The sequence below is a fragment of the Pongo pygmaeus genome, chromosome 10 (genome assembly GCF_028885625.2).
Source record: "Pongo pygmaeus isolate AG05252 chromosome 10, NHGRI_mPonPyg2-v2.0_pri, whole genome shotgun sequence".
In the NCBI taxonomy this organism is placed as follows: Eukaryota; Metazoa; Chordata; class Mammalia; order Primates; family Hominidae; genus Pongo; species Pongo pygmaeus.
The window spans coordinates 97,865,729-97,882,210 of NC_072383.2; the positions used below are offsets into that span (position 1 = coordinate 97,865,729).

General features: G+C 35.5%; 1 protein-coding gene across 6 annotated transcripts in view; it reads right to left on the reverse strand.

Annotated features, from left to right (window-relative positions):
- ANKS1B (ankyrin repeat and sterile alpha motif domain containing 1B) overlaps nucleotides 1-16,482 on the reverse strand; it is a 1,280,047-nt gene that overhangs the window by 672,715 nt on the left and 590,850 nt on the right. For all 6 annotated transcript variants that reach the window (XM_054442265.2, XM_054442272.2, XM_054442264.1 and 3 more), the window contains exon 12: nucleotides 1,538-1,718. In XM_054442265.2, the coding sequence (XP_054298240.1) occupies nucleotides 1,538-1,718 (181 nt within the window). The remainder of the gene's footprint in view (nucleotides 1-1,537; nucleotides 1,719-16,482) is intronic.

The following is a 16,482-nucleotide window of genomic DNA, read 5'->3' on the forward strand; positions in this document are numbered from 1 at the left end:
TTCTAAGTGCGATTAGAAGACATGGGAACATTTTAAGCATGGTAATGACATGCTTTGATTTACATTTTATAAATATCACTCCGGCTTCCATGAAAGTTTGGATTATAACTTCCATAGAATGTCAATCTTATCATTCCCATTAGTCATTGTTTTTAAAATCTTAGCTTTATGCCTAGGGGAAAGTAATTCTCTGACTATATTTCCAGAATGTTTGTGTTAGTGCTTTTAAACGTAGAGTCAGATTAAAGGACTTAAGTAGGTATATGAGCATACATATATACTCATACACTCACTGTGAACAAAGATTATATGGAATACTCACATAGACCACACTTCATTATTCTAAATTCAAATTAGAATTTGAATTCACTGAATGAATGCTAGGCTGGGTTTTTGAATCGTGTTTCTTGGAAGGAAAGTAATTGTTTACTTACATGAAAGTTGACCATATGAATTAGGTCATTCTTGTTATACCCAACTAAAACAGTTGAGAGGTCAAGGGGAGAAGGCATCTAGGGCACATAACACTGTTCCAAGAATGTAATTCCCTGTGAGCTTGGCTGCTGAAGCTGCCTGCTGTAACCTGAAACCAGTTTTATCTAATAGCTACTGAAACAATCTGCTGCAACTCTGAGAATCATTTTACCCATAGCCATCACTTACCAATCAAAACTTGCCAGCTCACCAACATATTATTAGTGCCAATGAACTTCCTCAAAGAGCAATATGTAACTTTCCCCTTTTTTGTAAAACCTCTAACCGTCTGTTCTTTGGACATAATGAAGACCACCCAGCCTATGAGTATGCCTCAAATTGCAATTCTTGATTTCCAAATAAAACATTGAAAATTAAGACTTTTGTCTCCATATTGTATTTGCCTTTAACCCTTATTGTAAATTATATGGCAAGGGAGGATATTCTTTGGGTCCCACTTCTCTTATTTCTAGTATGTCCCTTGGCTTTACCAGGCGTTAGCACCTTGTTCCCCAAATAAAGCTTTGCAAATCTGACTGCATGGAACGATGTATGTTTTACTAGTGGGTGGTGTTATTTTTCTTAATCTTACCCTTACACCCAGCATTTTCTCCCCCAACACACTTCCTCTGCAAGTTTACCGTGGTTTAAATAGGTTGAAAGCCAGCCTAGGCCACATTGTACAATTCCTTCTTACCAGACATCCTTGATGTAAGTTCTCCAGCTTCAAAGCAGCTCTTAATAAAGTTGTGTATTGATTAGTTGATACCGCTGTGTGGTGGGGGTAAATGGCAGTGGAAGAACATTTTGGGTCCCTGGTATTTTTACTACTATAATCACATTAAATCATCATCTTTAATATCTAACACCAAAAGGCCATCCATGTATTCAAAAAGAATATTACAGCCACACTGACAAAAATCTTAAAGCCCTACATTGCCACACATGGAGGTGAACTAAAAACACAATGCAATTTGTACGAAGACTCCTCCTAATTCCTCTAACTCATAAAGACTTCAGTCTTAAAATAAAAAATACAGCTGCATAAAGTGAACTGCTTTACCTGTATGGTTAGTTCCCTCATTCTTGACTTCTGTGGTTCCCACAGAAGAGGTGGGTGGACTAGCAGGAGGACTGGCAGTAAAGCTTGTGCACCCTGTAGATGTGTTGATTTCAAAATATTCTTGGTTGTGATTCATTCGGTGAAAATCCAGAGAAGACACAATGGATGTTCGCTGTTTAGGCTAAAATAAATGAGCATGACGAGAGTATTAATATGATCATGTTCATCTTCAGCCCAATCTCCCCATCAATTTAATCTAAGTGAAAATTTTTTTTTCAGTTAAAAACTATCTGGGTTTTATACTTAAAATATAATTGTGCTTTACAGAGATACATTAAATAATTTCTTGATGAATTAAATAATAAAAAATTATTTAATGAGAAAATATTATGGCATAGTTGACATGATAGGTTAGGCTTTTCATTTGCTTTCCCCAGAAGATTGTAAAAATATAGTGCACAAAATTTCTCTTGGTAATCAATTTTGAAAGTTGCAATTTTAAGTCACCTTTCATTCAACTAACATTTATTAAGCAGCTGGCATTTGCCAGACCCAGAGGATATACAATCTAATAGTAAAAGGGCCCTTACAACATAGAAGAATAATTAAGGTAGTTCCATTTTTTTTATTCTTTAAATAGTCCAAGGAATTGGTGGCATTAGATATTGTTCCCAAGTACAAGATGCTGGAATTTTATCATCAGAATTAAATAAAGTTATATGGAACATTTTCTAGGATCTAAGAATATGCTTGGTATTTGTAGTGAACTTTGATTTTCTTTTTTAAGAATTTTAATTAATCCCCAAATAGCAAGAAAAGTCAATTTAAACATAAAAGTTAAAATCATGGAGTAATAGCAGATATAATCTATACCCTTTGTCAGTAATGAATTACTCCCTATAGCAATTTTCTGGGGCTTTCCCCATAGTTTTAATGATATTCACTCTTTTTTCTTGCCTAGCAGAGCTTCTAACATTGTCCTTCAGAAAAACTGCAGTTTTTTGGCTCTCAAATGTGTGTGTTTTTCCCAGGAATCAACTCAAACTTTCTTACTTTTTATTTTTTAGTTTATATTACTGAAATATTAAAAATCTCTTATAATAATTATGAGATCAAATGTAAACTTTTTATAATAAGGTAAAGTTTATTGTACTTTACTTTCTCCAAAGTACAATTAACTTTTGGTTTATTAATGTTTTTGTTACCCTCAAATATGTGTTAATCACTGTACTCCACAGATTATTTTCCTGCAAAATATTCAAACTGCTGTCTCTTCCAGCTTATCATTTTTTTCCAAGTAGATATCACTTAATCTATAACCTAAAATAGACAATCATATGGAAAATATCTGCAGAGTATAGAGTATTTTAAAAAAATATAAGGTGTGTAAATTATCACAATATGATTTATTCTTTCACCAATATTTCACCAAATATTTTTATGAAAGACATTGAGAGGTATAAATGTTGTTATGCAAGAGAGTGCAAGTCATTTATTATTATGACACATCAACTCAGTAATAGAATTCAAATTAGCACCCACAGAGGACTCAGTTGCTTTTGAAATACAAAAGATCAGGGTTTAATATTAGGCTTGGTTTCTCATGAAATGTTTGTCCTTGGGACTACTGAATCTCAATTTCACATTCAATGTCCTTTCCACTACATTCTATAACAGCAATTAGAAAGGCATGAGCTATAGCGCTGGCTCCAGTGGAGCCCATCATTCTAGGCTTTGTTTTATTGTGTTGTGTTTCTGTTTCACTTTATGTGTAGGCAATGGACCACATTTCTATGTTTCTTCTCATAAATTTTATAAAGGTCAAGCCAAATGATATATATGATTCCTCCATTTCTAAATGTTTCTTAAATACATGTTTCTGAATCCTGACCACCCATGATTCTAACTGCTTTAAAAACACAATGTTTTACACAATCATGAAAACAAGCTATTTTTTGCTATATTAATTCATTCTACAAATATTTGCTGAACATATACTAAACTGCAGATATCATGCATGTAAGCACTGTGATAGGAAGAAAACAAGTAAGACATTGTCCCTGTTTTCTGTATGAATATAGACTTGAGGTGGGAGGATGCACAGGAGGGGCACAGGAGGCTTCGAAGAAGAGATGAGCAATCCAATGATTATGCTTCAGTATCATATAGCAGTAAAGGTGATGAAAAATGAGAAGCATTATACTTAGTCATGCCCTAAGGCAAGGGTCAGCAAACTATGGCCCGTGGCTCAAATCTGGCCTTCTTCCTATTTCTAAAAATGAAGCTTTATTGGAACAAAACTGCACCCATTGCTCCGTCATTTAGTTATGGTCTATGACTGCCCTCGTACTATAATTGCAGAGTTCAGTAGTTGCAACACAGGTCATATTTTCCACAACACTTGAGATATTTATTATGTCTGGCTTTTTAGAGAAAATATTTGGCTACTCCTGTTCTATGGAATTGTTTCACACATCAATTTTGTGGTCAATAAAACCATAACTATAGGTTTCCTTTTATTTCCCAGCCTGACTTGCATTTGGGTTGGGCCATGTGACTAATTCTCATCAAATACAATATTAGTAGAAGTGAGCTTTTTCTATCCCTCTCTTACTCTCCTAATGATGTAGTTGAAAGATGAAGGAAAGTCATGAAACTCACATTAGTTTTATGAGATGTTAAAGTGAACCTCCCTTTTTTATATTTTTATTTTAAGTTCAGGGGTACATGTGCAGGTTTGTTACATACGTAAAGGTGTGTCGTGGGGGTTTGTTTAACAGATTATTTTATCACCCAGGTATTAAGCCTAGTACTCATTAGTTATTTTTCCTGATCCTCTCCCTCCTCCCACCCTCCACCATCTGATAGGCCCCAGTGTGTGTTGTCTCCCTCTATGTGTCCATGTGTTCTCATCATTTAGTTCCCAGTGATGAGTGAGAACATGTGGTATTTGATTTTCTGCTCCTGCATTAGTTCACTCAGGATAACAGCCTCCAGCTCCATCCATGTCCCTGCAAAGGACACGATCTCATTCTTTTTTATGGCTGCGTAGTATTCCATGGTGTATATATACCACATTTTCTTTATCCAGTCTATCATTGGTGAGCATTGAGGTTGATTCCATGTCTTTCATATTGTGAATAGTGCTGCAATGAACATATGCATGATGTGTCTTTGTAACAGAATGATTTATGTTCTTTTGGGTACATATGCAGTAATGGGATTGCTGGATTGAATGGTATTTCTGACTTTAAGTCTTTCAGGAATCACCACACTCTCTTCCACAATGGCTGAACTAATTTATACTCCCACCAGTAGTGTATAAGTGTGGCTTTTTCTCCACAACCTTCCCAGCATGTGTTATTTTTTGACTTTTTAATAATAGCCATTCTGAACTGATATGAGATGGTATCTCATTGTGGTTTTTGTTTGAATTACTCTAATGATCAATGATGTAGCATTTTTTTAATATAATTGTTAGCTGCATGTATGTCTTCTTTTGAGCAAGCAGTGTCTGTTCACTTTTCTTTTCTTTTTTTTTTTTTTTGAGACGGAGTCTCTGTCACCCAGGCTGGAGTGCAGTGACATGATCCCAGCTCAATGCAACCTCTGCCTCCTGGGTTCAAGGGATTCTTGTGCCTCAGGGTCTCAAGTAGCTGGGATTACAGGCAAGCATTACCATGTCTGGCTAATTTCTGTATTTTTAGTAGAGATGGGGTTTTGCCATGTTGGTCAGGCTGGTCTTGAACTCCTGGCCTCAAGTGATCTGCCCACCTCATCCTCCCAAAGTGCTGGGATTACAAGCGTGAACCACCACACCGCCCCCAACGCCCACTTTTTAATGGCAGTTGCTTTTTTCTCTTGTAAATGTAAGCTAATTTTCTTATAGATGCTGGATATTAGCCTTTGTCAGGTGAATAGTTTGCAAAAATTTTCTCCCTTTCTGTGGGTTGTCTGTTTACTCTGTTGATGGTTTCTTTTGCTGTGCAGAGGCTCTTTAGTTTTATTAGATTTCATTTGTCAATTTTTTCTTTTATTCCAATTGAAGGAAACCCTTATACACTGTTGATGGGAGTTTAAATTAGTTCAACCGTGAAGACAGTATGCTGATTCATCAAACAGAAATTGTGAGGATATTTCTGTTCCTAAAAACAAAAATATACCATTTGACCCAGCAATCTAATTACTGGGTATATACCCAAAGGAATATAAATAATTCTGTCATAAAGACACATACACACATATGTTCACTGCAGCACTATTCACAACAGCAAATACATGGAATCAATCTAAATGCCCATCAGTGATAGACTGGATAAAGAAAATGTGGGCTATAATATATAGCACCGAATACTATGCAGCCATAAAAAAGAATGAGATCATGTCCTTTTCAGGAACATGGATGGAGACGGAGGCTATTATCCTTAGCAAACTAACACAGGAACAGAAAACCAAATATTGCATGTTCTCACTTGTATGTAGGAGCTAAATTATGATAACTAATGGACACATGGAGAAGAACAACACATACAGAGTGGAGGGTAGGAGGAAGGAGAGCATCAGGAAAAATAACTAATGGGTACTAGGCTTAATGCCTGGTGACAAAATAATCTGTACAACAAACCCCCATGATACTATTCTACCTATGTAACCTGCAGATGTACTCCTGAACTCAAAATAGAAGTTAAATAAAAAATTTTTAAAAAGAAATGAGAACAAAGAAGCTGCTTTGAGGAAACTCAACAAAATTCAAGTTAACACAGATGAGGTATTTAGAATCCTATCAGATAAATTTAACAAAGAGACTGAAATTATTGAAAAGAATCAAACAGAAATTCTGGAGCTGAAAAATGCAATTGGTATACTGAAGGATGCATTAGAATCTGTTAAAAGCAGAATTGATCAGGCAGAAGAAAGAATTAGTGAGTTTCAAAACAGGCTATTTGTAAATAAAAGAATGAATCATGGCTTCGAGATCTAGAAAATAGCTTCCAAAGGGCAAATCTAACAGTTATTGGCCTTACTGAGGAGGTAGAGAGAGGTGGGTGGAATAGAAAGTTTACTCAAAGTGAGAACAGAGAACTTCCTAGACCTAAAGAAAGATCTCAATATTCAAGTATAAGAAGGCCATAGAATGCCAAGGAGATTTAATCTAAACAAGACTACCTCAAGCTATTTAATAATTAAACTCTCAAAGTTCAAGGATAAACAAAGGATTATAAATGCAGCAAGAGAAAAGAAAGAAATAACATACAACGAAGCTCCAATATGCCTGGCAGCAGATTTCTCAGTAGAAACCTTACATGCCAGGAGAGGGTGGCATGACATATTTAAAGTGCTGGAGGAAAAAATGTTTATCCTAGAATAGTATATCCAGTGAAAATATCCTTCAAACATGAAGGAGAAATAAAGACTTTCCCAGACAAACAAAAGTTGAGAAATTTCTTCAACACTAGATCTTTCCTACAAGAAATGCTAAAGGGAGTTCTTCAGTCTGAAAGAAAATGATGTTAATGAGTAACAAGAAATCATCTGAAAGTATACAACTCATGAGTAAAAAAAAACACAGAATATTATAACTCTGTAATTGGGATGTGTGAACTCATATTTTGAGGTGACAAATGAAAAATAGACTGATAATAGTAAGTATGAAAACTTTTCAAGACACAGGCAGTACAATAAGACATAAATAGAAACAACAAAAGTTAAAAAGTAGGTGGACAAAGTTAATGGCTACAGTATTTATTAGTTTTTCCTTTGCTTGTTTGTTTATGTAATCAGTGTTAAGTTGCCATCAGTTTAAAATAATGGATTATAAAAAATTATTTGCAAGCCTTAAGGTAAATTCAAATAAAAAATCCTGCAACAGATACATAAGAAATAAAACAAGAAATTAAAACATACCAGCAGAGAAAATCACCTCCACTAAAAGGAAGAGAGGGAGGAAGGAGAGAAGGAGGAGATCACAAAAAAAACTAGAAAACAACACAATGGCAGGATAAGTGCTTATCATTAATATCAATAATATTGAATAATTAAACTAGAATCTCCAGTCAAAAGACAGAGAGTGGCTGAATGGATTAAAAAAACAAAAGACCTAACAATCTATTGCCTGCAAGAAATACACTTCACCTATGAGGATACACGTAGACTGAAAATAAAGGGATGGACAAAGATATTCCATGCAAATAAAAATCAGAAAAGAGCAGGAGTAGCTATACTGATAAGACAAAATAGATTTCAAGAAAAAACTATAAAAACAGACAAAAAATCATTACATAATGATAAAGGGTGAAAATCAAGAAGATGATATAATAATTTCAAATATATATGCACCCAGATATATAAAGCAAATATTATTAAGGCTAAAGAGAGACATAGACCCCAATACAATAGTAGCTGGAGACTTCAACAACCCACTTTCATCATTGGACAGATCATTCAGACAGAATATCAACAAACAAACACCAGACTTAATCTGTACTATAGGTCAAATGGGCTTAATAGGTATCTACAGAACATTTCAATGAACAGTTACAGAATATACATTCTTCTCCTCAGTACATGAATAATTCTCAAAGATAGACCATTTGTTAGGCCACAAAACAAGTCTTAAAAAACTAAAAAATAAATTGAAATTATATCAAGTATCTTCTTGAACCACTATAAAATAAAACTAGAAATCAATAACAAGAGGAATTTTGGAAACTATACAAACACGTGAAAATTAAACAATATGCTACTGAATGACCAAATGGGTCAATGAAGAAATTAAGAAGGGAATTTAAAAATGTCTTGAAGCAAACGGTAATGAAAAGACAACATAGTAAAACCTATGGGCTACAGCAAAAGCAGAACTAACAGGAAAATTTATAGCTATAAGCACCTACATCAAAAAAGTAGAAAAACTTCAAATAACCTAACAATGCATCCTAAGAACAAGTAAGGCAAGAGAAAACCAAACCCAAAGTTAGAAGAAAAGAAATAATAAAGATCAGAGCAGAAATAGATAAAATTGAAACAAAGAAAATACTATAAATGCTAAATAAAATAAAAAGTTGGTTTTTTGAAAAGATAAAATTGACAAACCATTAGCCAGATTAAGAAAAGAGAGATAAGGCTCAAGTAAATAAAATGAGAGAAGAAAAAGACGACATTACAACTGATGCCACAGAAATTCAGAGGATCATTAGAGGCTCCTAGGAGCAAGTAGTAGTCTCCCAGCAAAGAAAAGCCCAGGATCTGATGGCTTCACTGCTGAATTCTACCAAACATTTAAAGAATAACTAATACATGCCTTACTCAAACTACGCCAAGAAATGGAGGAGGAGGAAATACTTCTGAACTCATTCTACAAGGCTAGTATTACCCTGATACCAAAACCGGACAAAGACACATCAAAAAAAGAAAACTACAGGCCAATATTCCTGATGCATGTTGATGCAAAAATTCTCAACAAAATACTAACAAACCAAATTCAACAACACATTAAAAAGGCCATTCATTATGATGAAGGGGGATTTATCCCAGGGATGCAAGGATGGTTCAACTTATGTAAATCAATCAGATAATACAACATACCAGCAAAATTAAGGACAAAAAAACTACATAATTGATTTAATTGATGCTGAAAAAGAATTTGATAAAATTCAACATCCCTTCATGATAAAAACCCACTGGGTATAGAAGAAACAGACCTCAAATAGTAAAAGCCATGTACAACAGACCCACAGTATCATACAAAATGGGAGAAAACTGAAAGCCTTTCCTCTAAGATCTGGAACTTGACAAGGATGCCCACTTTCAGCACTCTTATTCACTGTAATACTGGAAGTCCTGGCTAGTAATCAGACAAGAGAAAGAAATAAAGGGCATCTAAGTTGAAAAGGAAGAATTTGAATTAGCCTTGTTTGCAGATAATATGATCTTATATATTTTGAAAAACCTAAAGATTCTACCAAAAAACTATTAGAACTGATAAATTCAGTAAAGTTGCAGAATACAAAATCAACATACAAAAATCAGTAGCATTTCTATATGCCGACAGTGAATAATCAGAAAAAATAGAACAAAGAAGTCTCATTTACAATAGCTACAAATAAAATAAAATATCTAGGAATAAACTTAACCAAAGAAGTAAAAGAGCTCTACAGTGAAAACTATAAACACAGATGAAAGACATTGAAAATCATATAAGAAAATGAAAAGATATTCCACTTTCTGGATTGGTAGAATAAATATTGTTAAAATATCCATACTACCTAAAGCAATCTACAGATTCAATGCAATCATTAAAAAAATACCAATGATATTCTTCACAGAAATGGAAAAAAAATCCCAAAATTTATATGAAACCAAAAAAGACCCAGAAGAGCATAAGCCATCATGAGCAAAAAGAATAAAACTGGAGGAATCACATTGCCTGACTTCAAGTTATACTACCAAGCTATAGTAACCAAAACAGCATGGTTCTGGCATAGAAGCAGACAAACAGACCAATGGAACAGAATGGACAACCCAGGAACAAATCTATATACTGACAGTGAATTCATTTTTCACAAAGGTGTCAAGAACATACACAAGGTTACATAAGGGAAAAGACAGGGTGGTGGTGGAAAAACAGGATATCCATAAGCAGAAGAACGAAAGTAGACCCCTATCTCTTGCCTTATACAAAAATCAAATCAAAATGGATTAAATAATTAAATCTAAGACCTCAAACTACAAAACTACTAAGAGAAAGCATCGGGGAAGCTCTCCAGGACATTAGACTAGGCAAAAATTTCTTAAGGAACACCTCACAAGCATAGGCAACCAAAGCAAAAGTGGACAAATGAGATTATATCAAGCTAAAAACTTCTGCAAAGCAAAGGAAACAACCAATAAAGTGAAGAGACCATCTAAAGAATGGGAGAAAATATTTACAAGCTATCCATCTGACAAGAGATTAATAGCCAGAATATGTAAGATCAAAAAACTGAAAAGGAAAAAAAAATCTAAGAATCTGATTTAAAATGGGCAAAAGATCAGAATAGACATTTCTCAAAAGAAGACATACAAATGACAAACCGATATCAGAAAAGGTGTTCAATATTACTGATCATCTGAGAAATGCAAATTACAACTACAAGGAAATATCATCTCACCCCAGTTAAAATGGCTTTTATCCAAAAGACAGGCAATGATGAATGCTGGCAAGGATGTAGAGAAAATGAAACCCTTGCAAACTGCTGGTGGGAATGTAAATCAGTACAACCAATATAGAGAAAAATAGAGATTTTGGAGGTTCCTTAAATAACTAGAAATAGAACTACCATATGATCCTGCAGTCACACTGCTAGGTATATTCCCAAAAGTATATCGAAAACATAGCTGCATTCTCTCTCATGTTTATTGCAGGACTATTCACAATAGCCAAGATTTAGAAGCCACCTAAGTGTCTATTAACATATGAATGGATAAAGAAAATGTGGTACATATACACAATGACATACTATTCTGCTATAAAAAAGAATGAGATCCTGTCATTTGCAACAACATGGATGGAACTGGAAGTCATTACGTTAAGTGAAATAAGCCAGGCACAGAAAGACAAACATTGCATGTTCTCATTTATTTGTAGGAACTAGAAAAATTAAAACAATTGAACTCACAGTGGTAGAGAGTGGAGTGATGGTTACCAGATGCTGAAAATGGTAATTTGGGTGGTGGGGGGAGTGGGAATAGTTAATGGGCTCAAAAATGTAGTAGAATGAGTAAGATCTAGTATTTGATAGCACAATATGATGACTAGAGTCAGCAATAATTTATTGTACATTTTAAAATAACTAAAACCGTGTAACTGAATTATGGGTAATACAAAGAAAGGAAAAATGCTTGAGCTGATGAACACCCCATTTACCCCAAAATGATGATTACACTGCATGCCTGTGTCAAAATATCTCATATACTCCATAAATATATATACCTATTATGTACCCAAAACAATTAAAAATTAAAATAAAACAGAGATATCTATGTGGAGAAATGGAATAACAGCAATGGGAGAAAAGAATGAAGAGATGGTCATAATATTAAAATGGAGATAAAAAAGAATGGGTCTAGAATATTCATTTAAACATGTTTGATTTTAATATAATTTTTAACTACTCAAATAGAATTGCACTCAGCCATTCAGTATAAAAAAGAAAAAGTGTTTTCACAAATTCACTGAAATTACATATTGAATTTGCCAAGTTTTGATATGTAGAATGAATTGCACTTGTGTTCGTTGTGGCTTCTCCACTTTAAAACATATCCCTCCACTGTGGTCCAGTCCTCATATCACCCTACTTTCCAGAGGACCTGCTTCTACACGTATTTACTTAGCAGGAGTCAGCAAACTATATCTTATGGGCCAAAGCCAGGCTTCTGAATAATTTTGTTCAGCCTGAAAGCTAAGAATGATTTTCACATTTTTTATTGTTTTTTAGAAAAGGAAAAATAATATTAGTAACACATGAAAATTGTATGAAACTCAAACTTCACTGTTTGAAAACAAAGTTTTATGGAGACATAGCCATGTCCATTCATTGATGAATTGTCTATGGCTGTTTTTCTGCTACAATAGCAGAGTGTAGTAGTTGTAACGTAGACCTTATGAACAAAGACTTAACTATTTTACTCTCTGATCTTTCATAAAAAAAAAAAAAAAATTGTGACCCTTTCTATAAAGTGAATAGGGCACGGTGGCTCATGCCTGTAATCCCAGCACTTTGGGAGGCCGAGGTGGGCGGATCACGAGGTCAGGAGATCGAGACCATCCTGGGTAACATGGTGAAACCCCGTCTCTACTAAAAAATACAAAAAATTAGCCTGACGTGGTGGCAGGCGCCTGTAGTCCCAGCTACTTGGGAGGCTGAGGCAGGAGAATGGTGTGAACCTGGGAGGCAGAGCTTGCAGGGAGCCGAGATCGGGCCACTGCACTCCAGCCTGGGCAACAGAGCGAGACTCCATCTCAAAAAAAAAAAAGTTAATAGGAAATTTCTCTGAGGAGGTAAAATTGAACAGACACAGGAATGACTGTGATTGAGTCAGGGAACCAGTGCAACATAAAAAGGTAGGACCCCTTGTTTCAAAAGCAGGTGCAAAAACTTTTTTCTTTTTCCCATGTTCTCTCTCTAGATCTGTTATGGTGTTCTTTTATTTGCTACTTAATGTATTGCTCCCTTGGTCATGGAAACACTCACAGGGTGAGGGCAGATTCTTACGGGAATGCAGTGGCTCTGCCCTGCAACTCAGTAAGTGCATCTGATCTTGACCCTTCCCCACACTCATGGTCTCACTACTGCATCAGCAGTTTCTGGGCAGGCCAGGGGCACCTGGGTTGGAGGAGCAGGTGGCCAAGAATTTTACTCAGTAAAGAAAGTAGAAATAGGGTGCAAAGTGGGAAAACAGTTGAGTCAAGATTCCAAGCCCCAACACATGTTCAATTTTCCCATAAACTGCCTTACAAAACCCTGGGCCAGGAGCACCAGTGTTGGGGGAGCTGCTAGAGTCCCCAGTGTCTACTGTTCCCATCTTTACGTCTGTGTGTACCCAATGTTTAGGTCCCACTTATTAGTAAGAATGTGTGGTATTTGGTTTTCTGTTTCTGTGTTAATGGATAATGGTCTCTAGTTACATTCATGCTGCTGCCAAGGACATGATTTCATTCTTCTTTATGGCTGCATAGTATTCCACAGTGTACATGTACCACATTTTCTTTATCCAATCCACTATTGATGGGCACTTAGGTTGATTCCATGTCTTCTCTATAGTGAATAGCACTGCAATAAACATATGAGTGCAGGTGTTTTTTGGTAGAAAGATTTATTTTCCTTTGGGTCTATATCAACCTGGGATATTTTGTGTGATACATATGATGAAAATATTTAATTCTAAATATTTTTTTTCTCAGAATGATAGCCTACTGTCCCAATACCATTATTTATCCACTGATTTGAAATGTCACCTTTATCATATACTAAATTTCCAAATAGAGATTGGGCTTACATTTTTGGACTCGATTATATTCCCATTGATCTATTTGTCTATTCCTGTACTAACATCACACTCTCTTACTTACTGTGTGGCTTCTGTTTCTAGAGCTCCTAGTGCGTGGATATTGGATCTCTTTGATCCTTCCTGTTTTATATACTGGGAGTATTCTACAATTCATTGTCCTAAAGAACCTTCATTAATTTGCTAGAAAGTACTTATTGACCATTATCAACTGTGTGGTCAGGCACTGTTGTAGCCTCTAGGGATACATCAATGAACAAATAAGATAAGGCAAATAATTTTTAGGCATTTTGTTTTAACTTTTGGTGTGATTATGCTATTTTCAATTTTAAAAACGTTTCTTTTTTTTCAAGTATTCCATTTTTAAAATAGCCCGTTATTAACTTTATAAGTCCAATCACCTCTCAAATCTTTCTGAGGATACTGATTAGAGTCTTTTTCTGGCATTAAGTCAGTTTTCTTAAAGGTTACTTACTTTGTTCATTCAGCCTGGTTTCTCTCTTTTTGGTTGTTAATTTTTCCTCAACCATCTGGTGTCTTAGTCAAACATTTATACCTAGGGCACTGTCCCCACATTAGGAGCTTCAGGGGGTCCTTCACCTTCCTTAGACACTTATTACCATCTGGTGGGCAAACAACAAAGCCGATTGCTCCACATAGGAGATGCTAAGGTTCTGGTTGCCCTGTCCACTCCCTGGCTTTGATAACCATGCCCTGTTGCTCAGGCTTGAGATTCTTCGCAGAGCTCTAATGAGGATGTCAAATCCACTCATTGTTCCAGTGACATCTTCCCCTCTTCCACCAGTGTTGGACTGTGGGCTTCTTCCTCTTGTTTTGTCTAAATCTAGCAATATCTGATTTTATCTTTTAGAATTGCTCAAATGCCTCGGGTAGTAACTCTCCCTGTTTTTCATCACTGCTATGAATTTATTGTTAATTTTGTATTTATTTTTACCATTTTGATTGCAAGTAAGGAGGAGGAAAATGTAAACACTTGCGATCCACTCAGCTTTATGAGTTAGAATTCTCATATTTCTCTGTCTTGATCACTTTGAAGACTGTATATAAGAGATTTGAGGAATTCCAGACAACTCGAAGAAAGTATCGTTGCCATTTCATCACAGATGTCATGCAAATGGAAAATTATTATATTTTCTTGATTTTTCAATAAATGGAAAACAATTTTAAGTGAAGTGCAATCTTTTTATTGTTATGAATATGATGTTAATATGATCAAGACTCGCTCTAAAGATGTAGAACTCCTTAACTTCAGGTAGGCAAATGCAATTCTTCTGCTTTATAGATTATGGCCAAACATAGATAAAAAATATATGATCACCACAAGGGAGTTAAAGAAGTCGTGAGTGAGTATTGAGTATTTAAGAGACGTGGACATTCTTCTAGGCGCTTGAAATTTGTTGTCTCATTGAAGCCTATAATGTTAGTATCAAAAGTAGCTTTTACTCTTTCCATTTTATAGACTTGACATTCACAGATAATCTCAGTTAAGTGGGAGAGCTGAAACTAAAGTTAAGTGGGAGAGATGAAATTAAAACACAAATCTAGTGAATTTCAAGTTGATTGCATTTTTCCCGAAAGACACCACACTATAGGTAAAGAAAAGAGAAGCAAACATAAAGTTACAAGTAAAGCCAAAAGTCTAATAACTCTTGTTTCTCATCTTTATATGAACAATTTTCCTACTCTTCAGTCTATCGATAGCATTGATTTTTTAAAAAAATCTACATTGTTTCAAAAGGTGTTGAAATAAAATGCAAGTGGGTGGAAAATGGGAATAAATAGTATCTAATTCTGCTATGTATTAAACTCTTACAGTCACTAGGTTTTTTATAAGAGAAAGGCAGAAAATTTTAAAAAATCTTTTTATCTCCTGACTTTAGCTCTTCAATTCATTTCATTTTTATATAGAGGTATCTGACTATGAAATAATATGTATACTCATCTTCTATTTAAAAAGACATATTATAAAATAGACTGTAGGGACTCTGTACTGCTTCTCAGACATTGCAATCCCACACAAGAGCAAGGTCAGATTTACTGATACAGGCAACTGTCCAAAGCAGCTGTTCTCCTGCTAGCTGTTGACGTTCTCTTCCTTTCTGCCAGCTCCATAACAAGGGCCCTCACACAGTGCACCACCCTCGCCCACACACACACCCTGACCAAGGCCCTGAGAGTTCCAGGTTCCTGCACCTGCCTTTCCTGCCCAGGGCTTTCTGAGAGCAGACAGTTGCTCTTGAGCCCTTCTCTGAGGTCCTCTGAACACCCCTACTCCACCATCAATCAGAGCAGTTGTACTTTTTTTTTGCCTTTACCTATTAGGCTTCTGTTAGGTTGAACCATATGAAACTGCTGATATTCAACCGTATTACCTGCAAAAATAGCAATTTCATATAACTCAACCTACATAAACTTTTCTTTTAACAGAGTTCTCTGGCTAAATAATTTGGAAACCATTTCTCTAGGCCTTAAGTGAGCCTGACATTTTGCTGGCCCCAGTAAAATTGAACTCTTTCCCTTCTTACTCATCACTAGTAAGAGTATAAAGACACATGCACATGTATATTTATTGCAGCACTATTCACAATAGCAAAGACTTGGAACCAACCAAAATGTCCATCAATAATAGACCGGATAAAGAAAATGTGGCACAGATACACCATGGAATACTATGCAGCCATAAAACGGATGAGTTCATGTCCTTTGCAGGGACATGGATGAAGCTGGAAACCATCCTGTGGAAACACAGGAACAGAAAACCAAACACCGCATGTTCTCACTCATAAATGGGAGTTGAACAATTAGAACACATGGACACAGGGAGGGGAACATCACACACTGGGACCTGTCTGGGGGGTGAGGGGTTAGGGGAGGGATAGCAT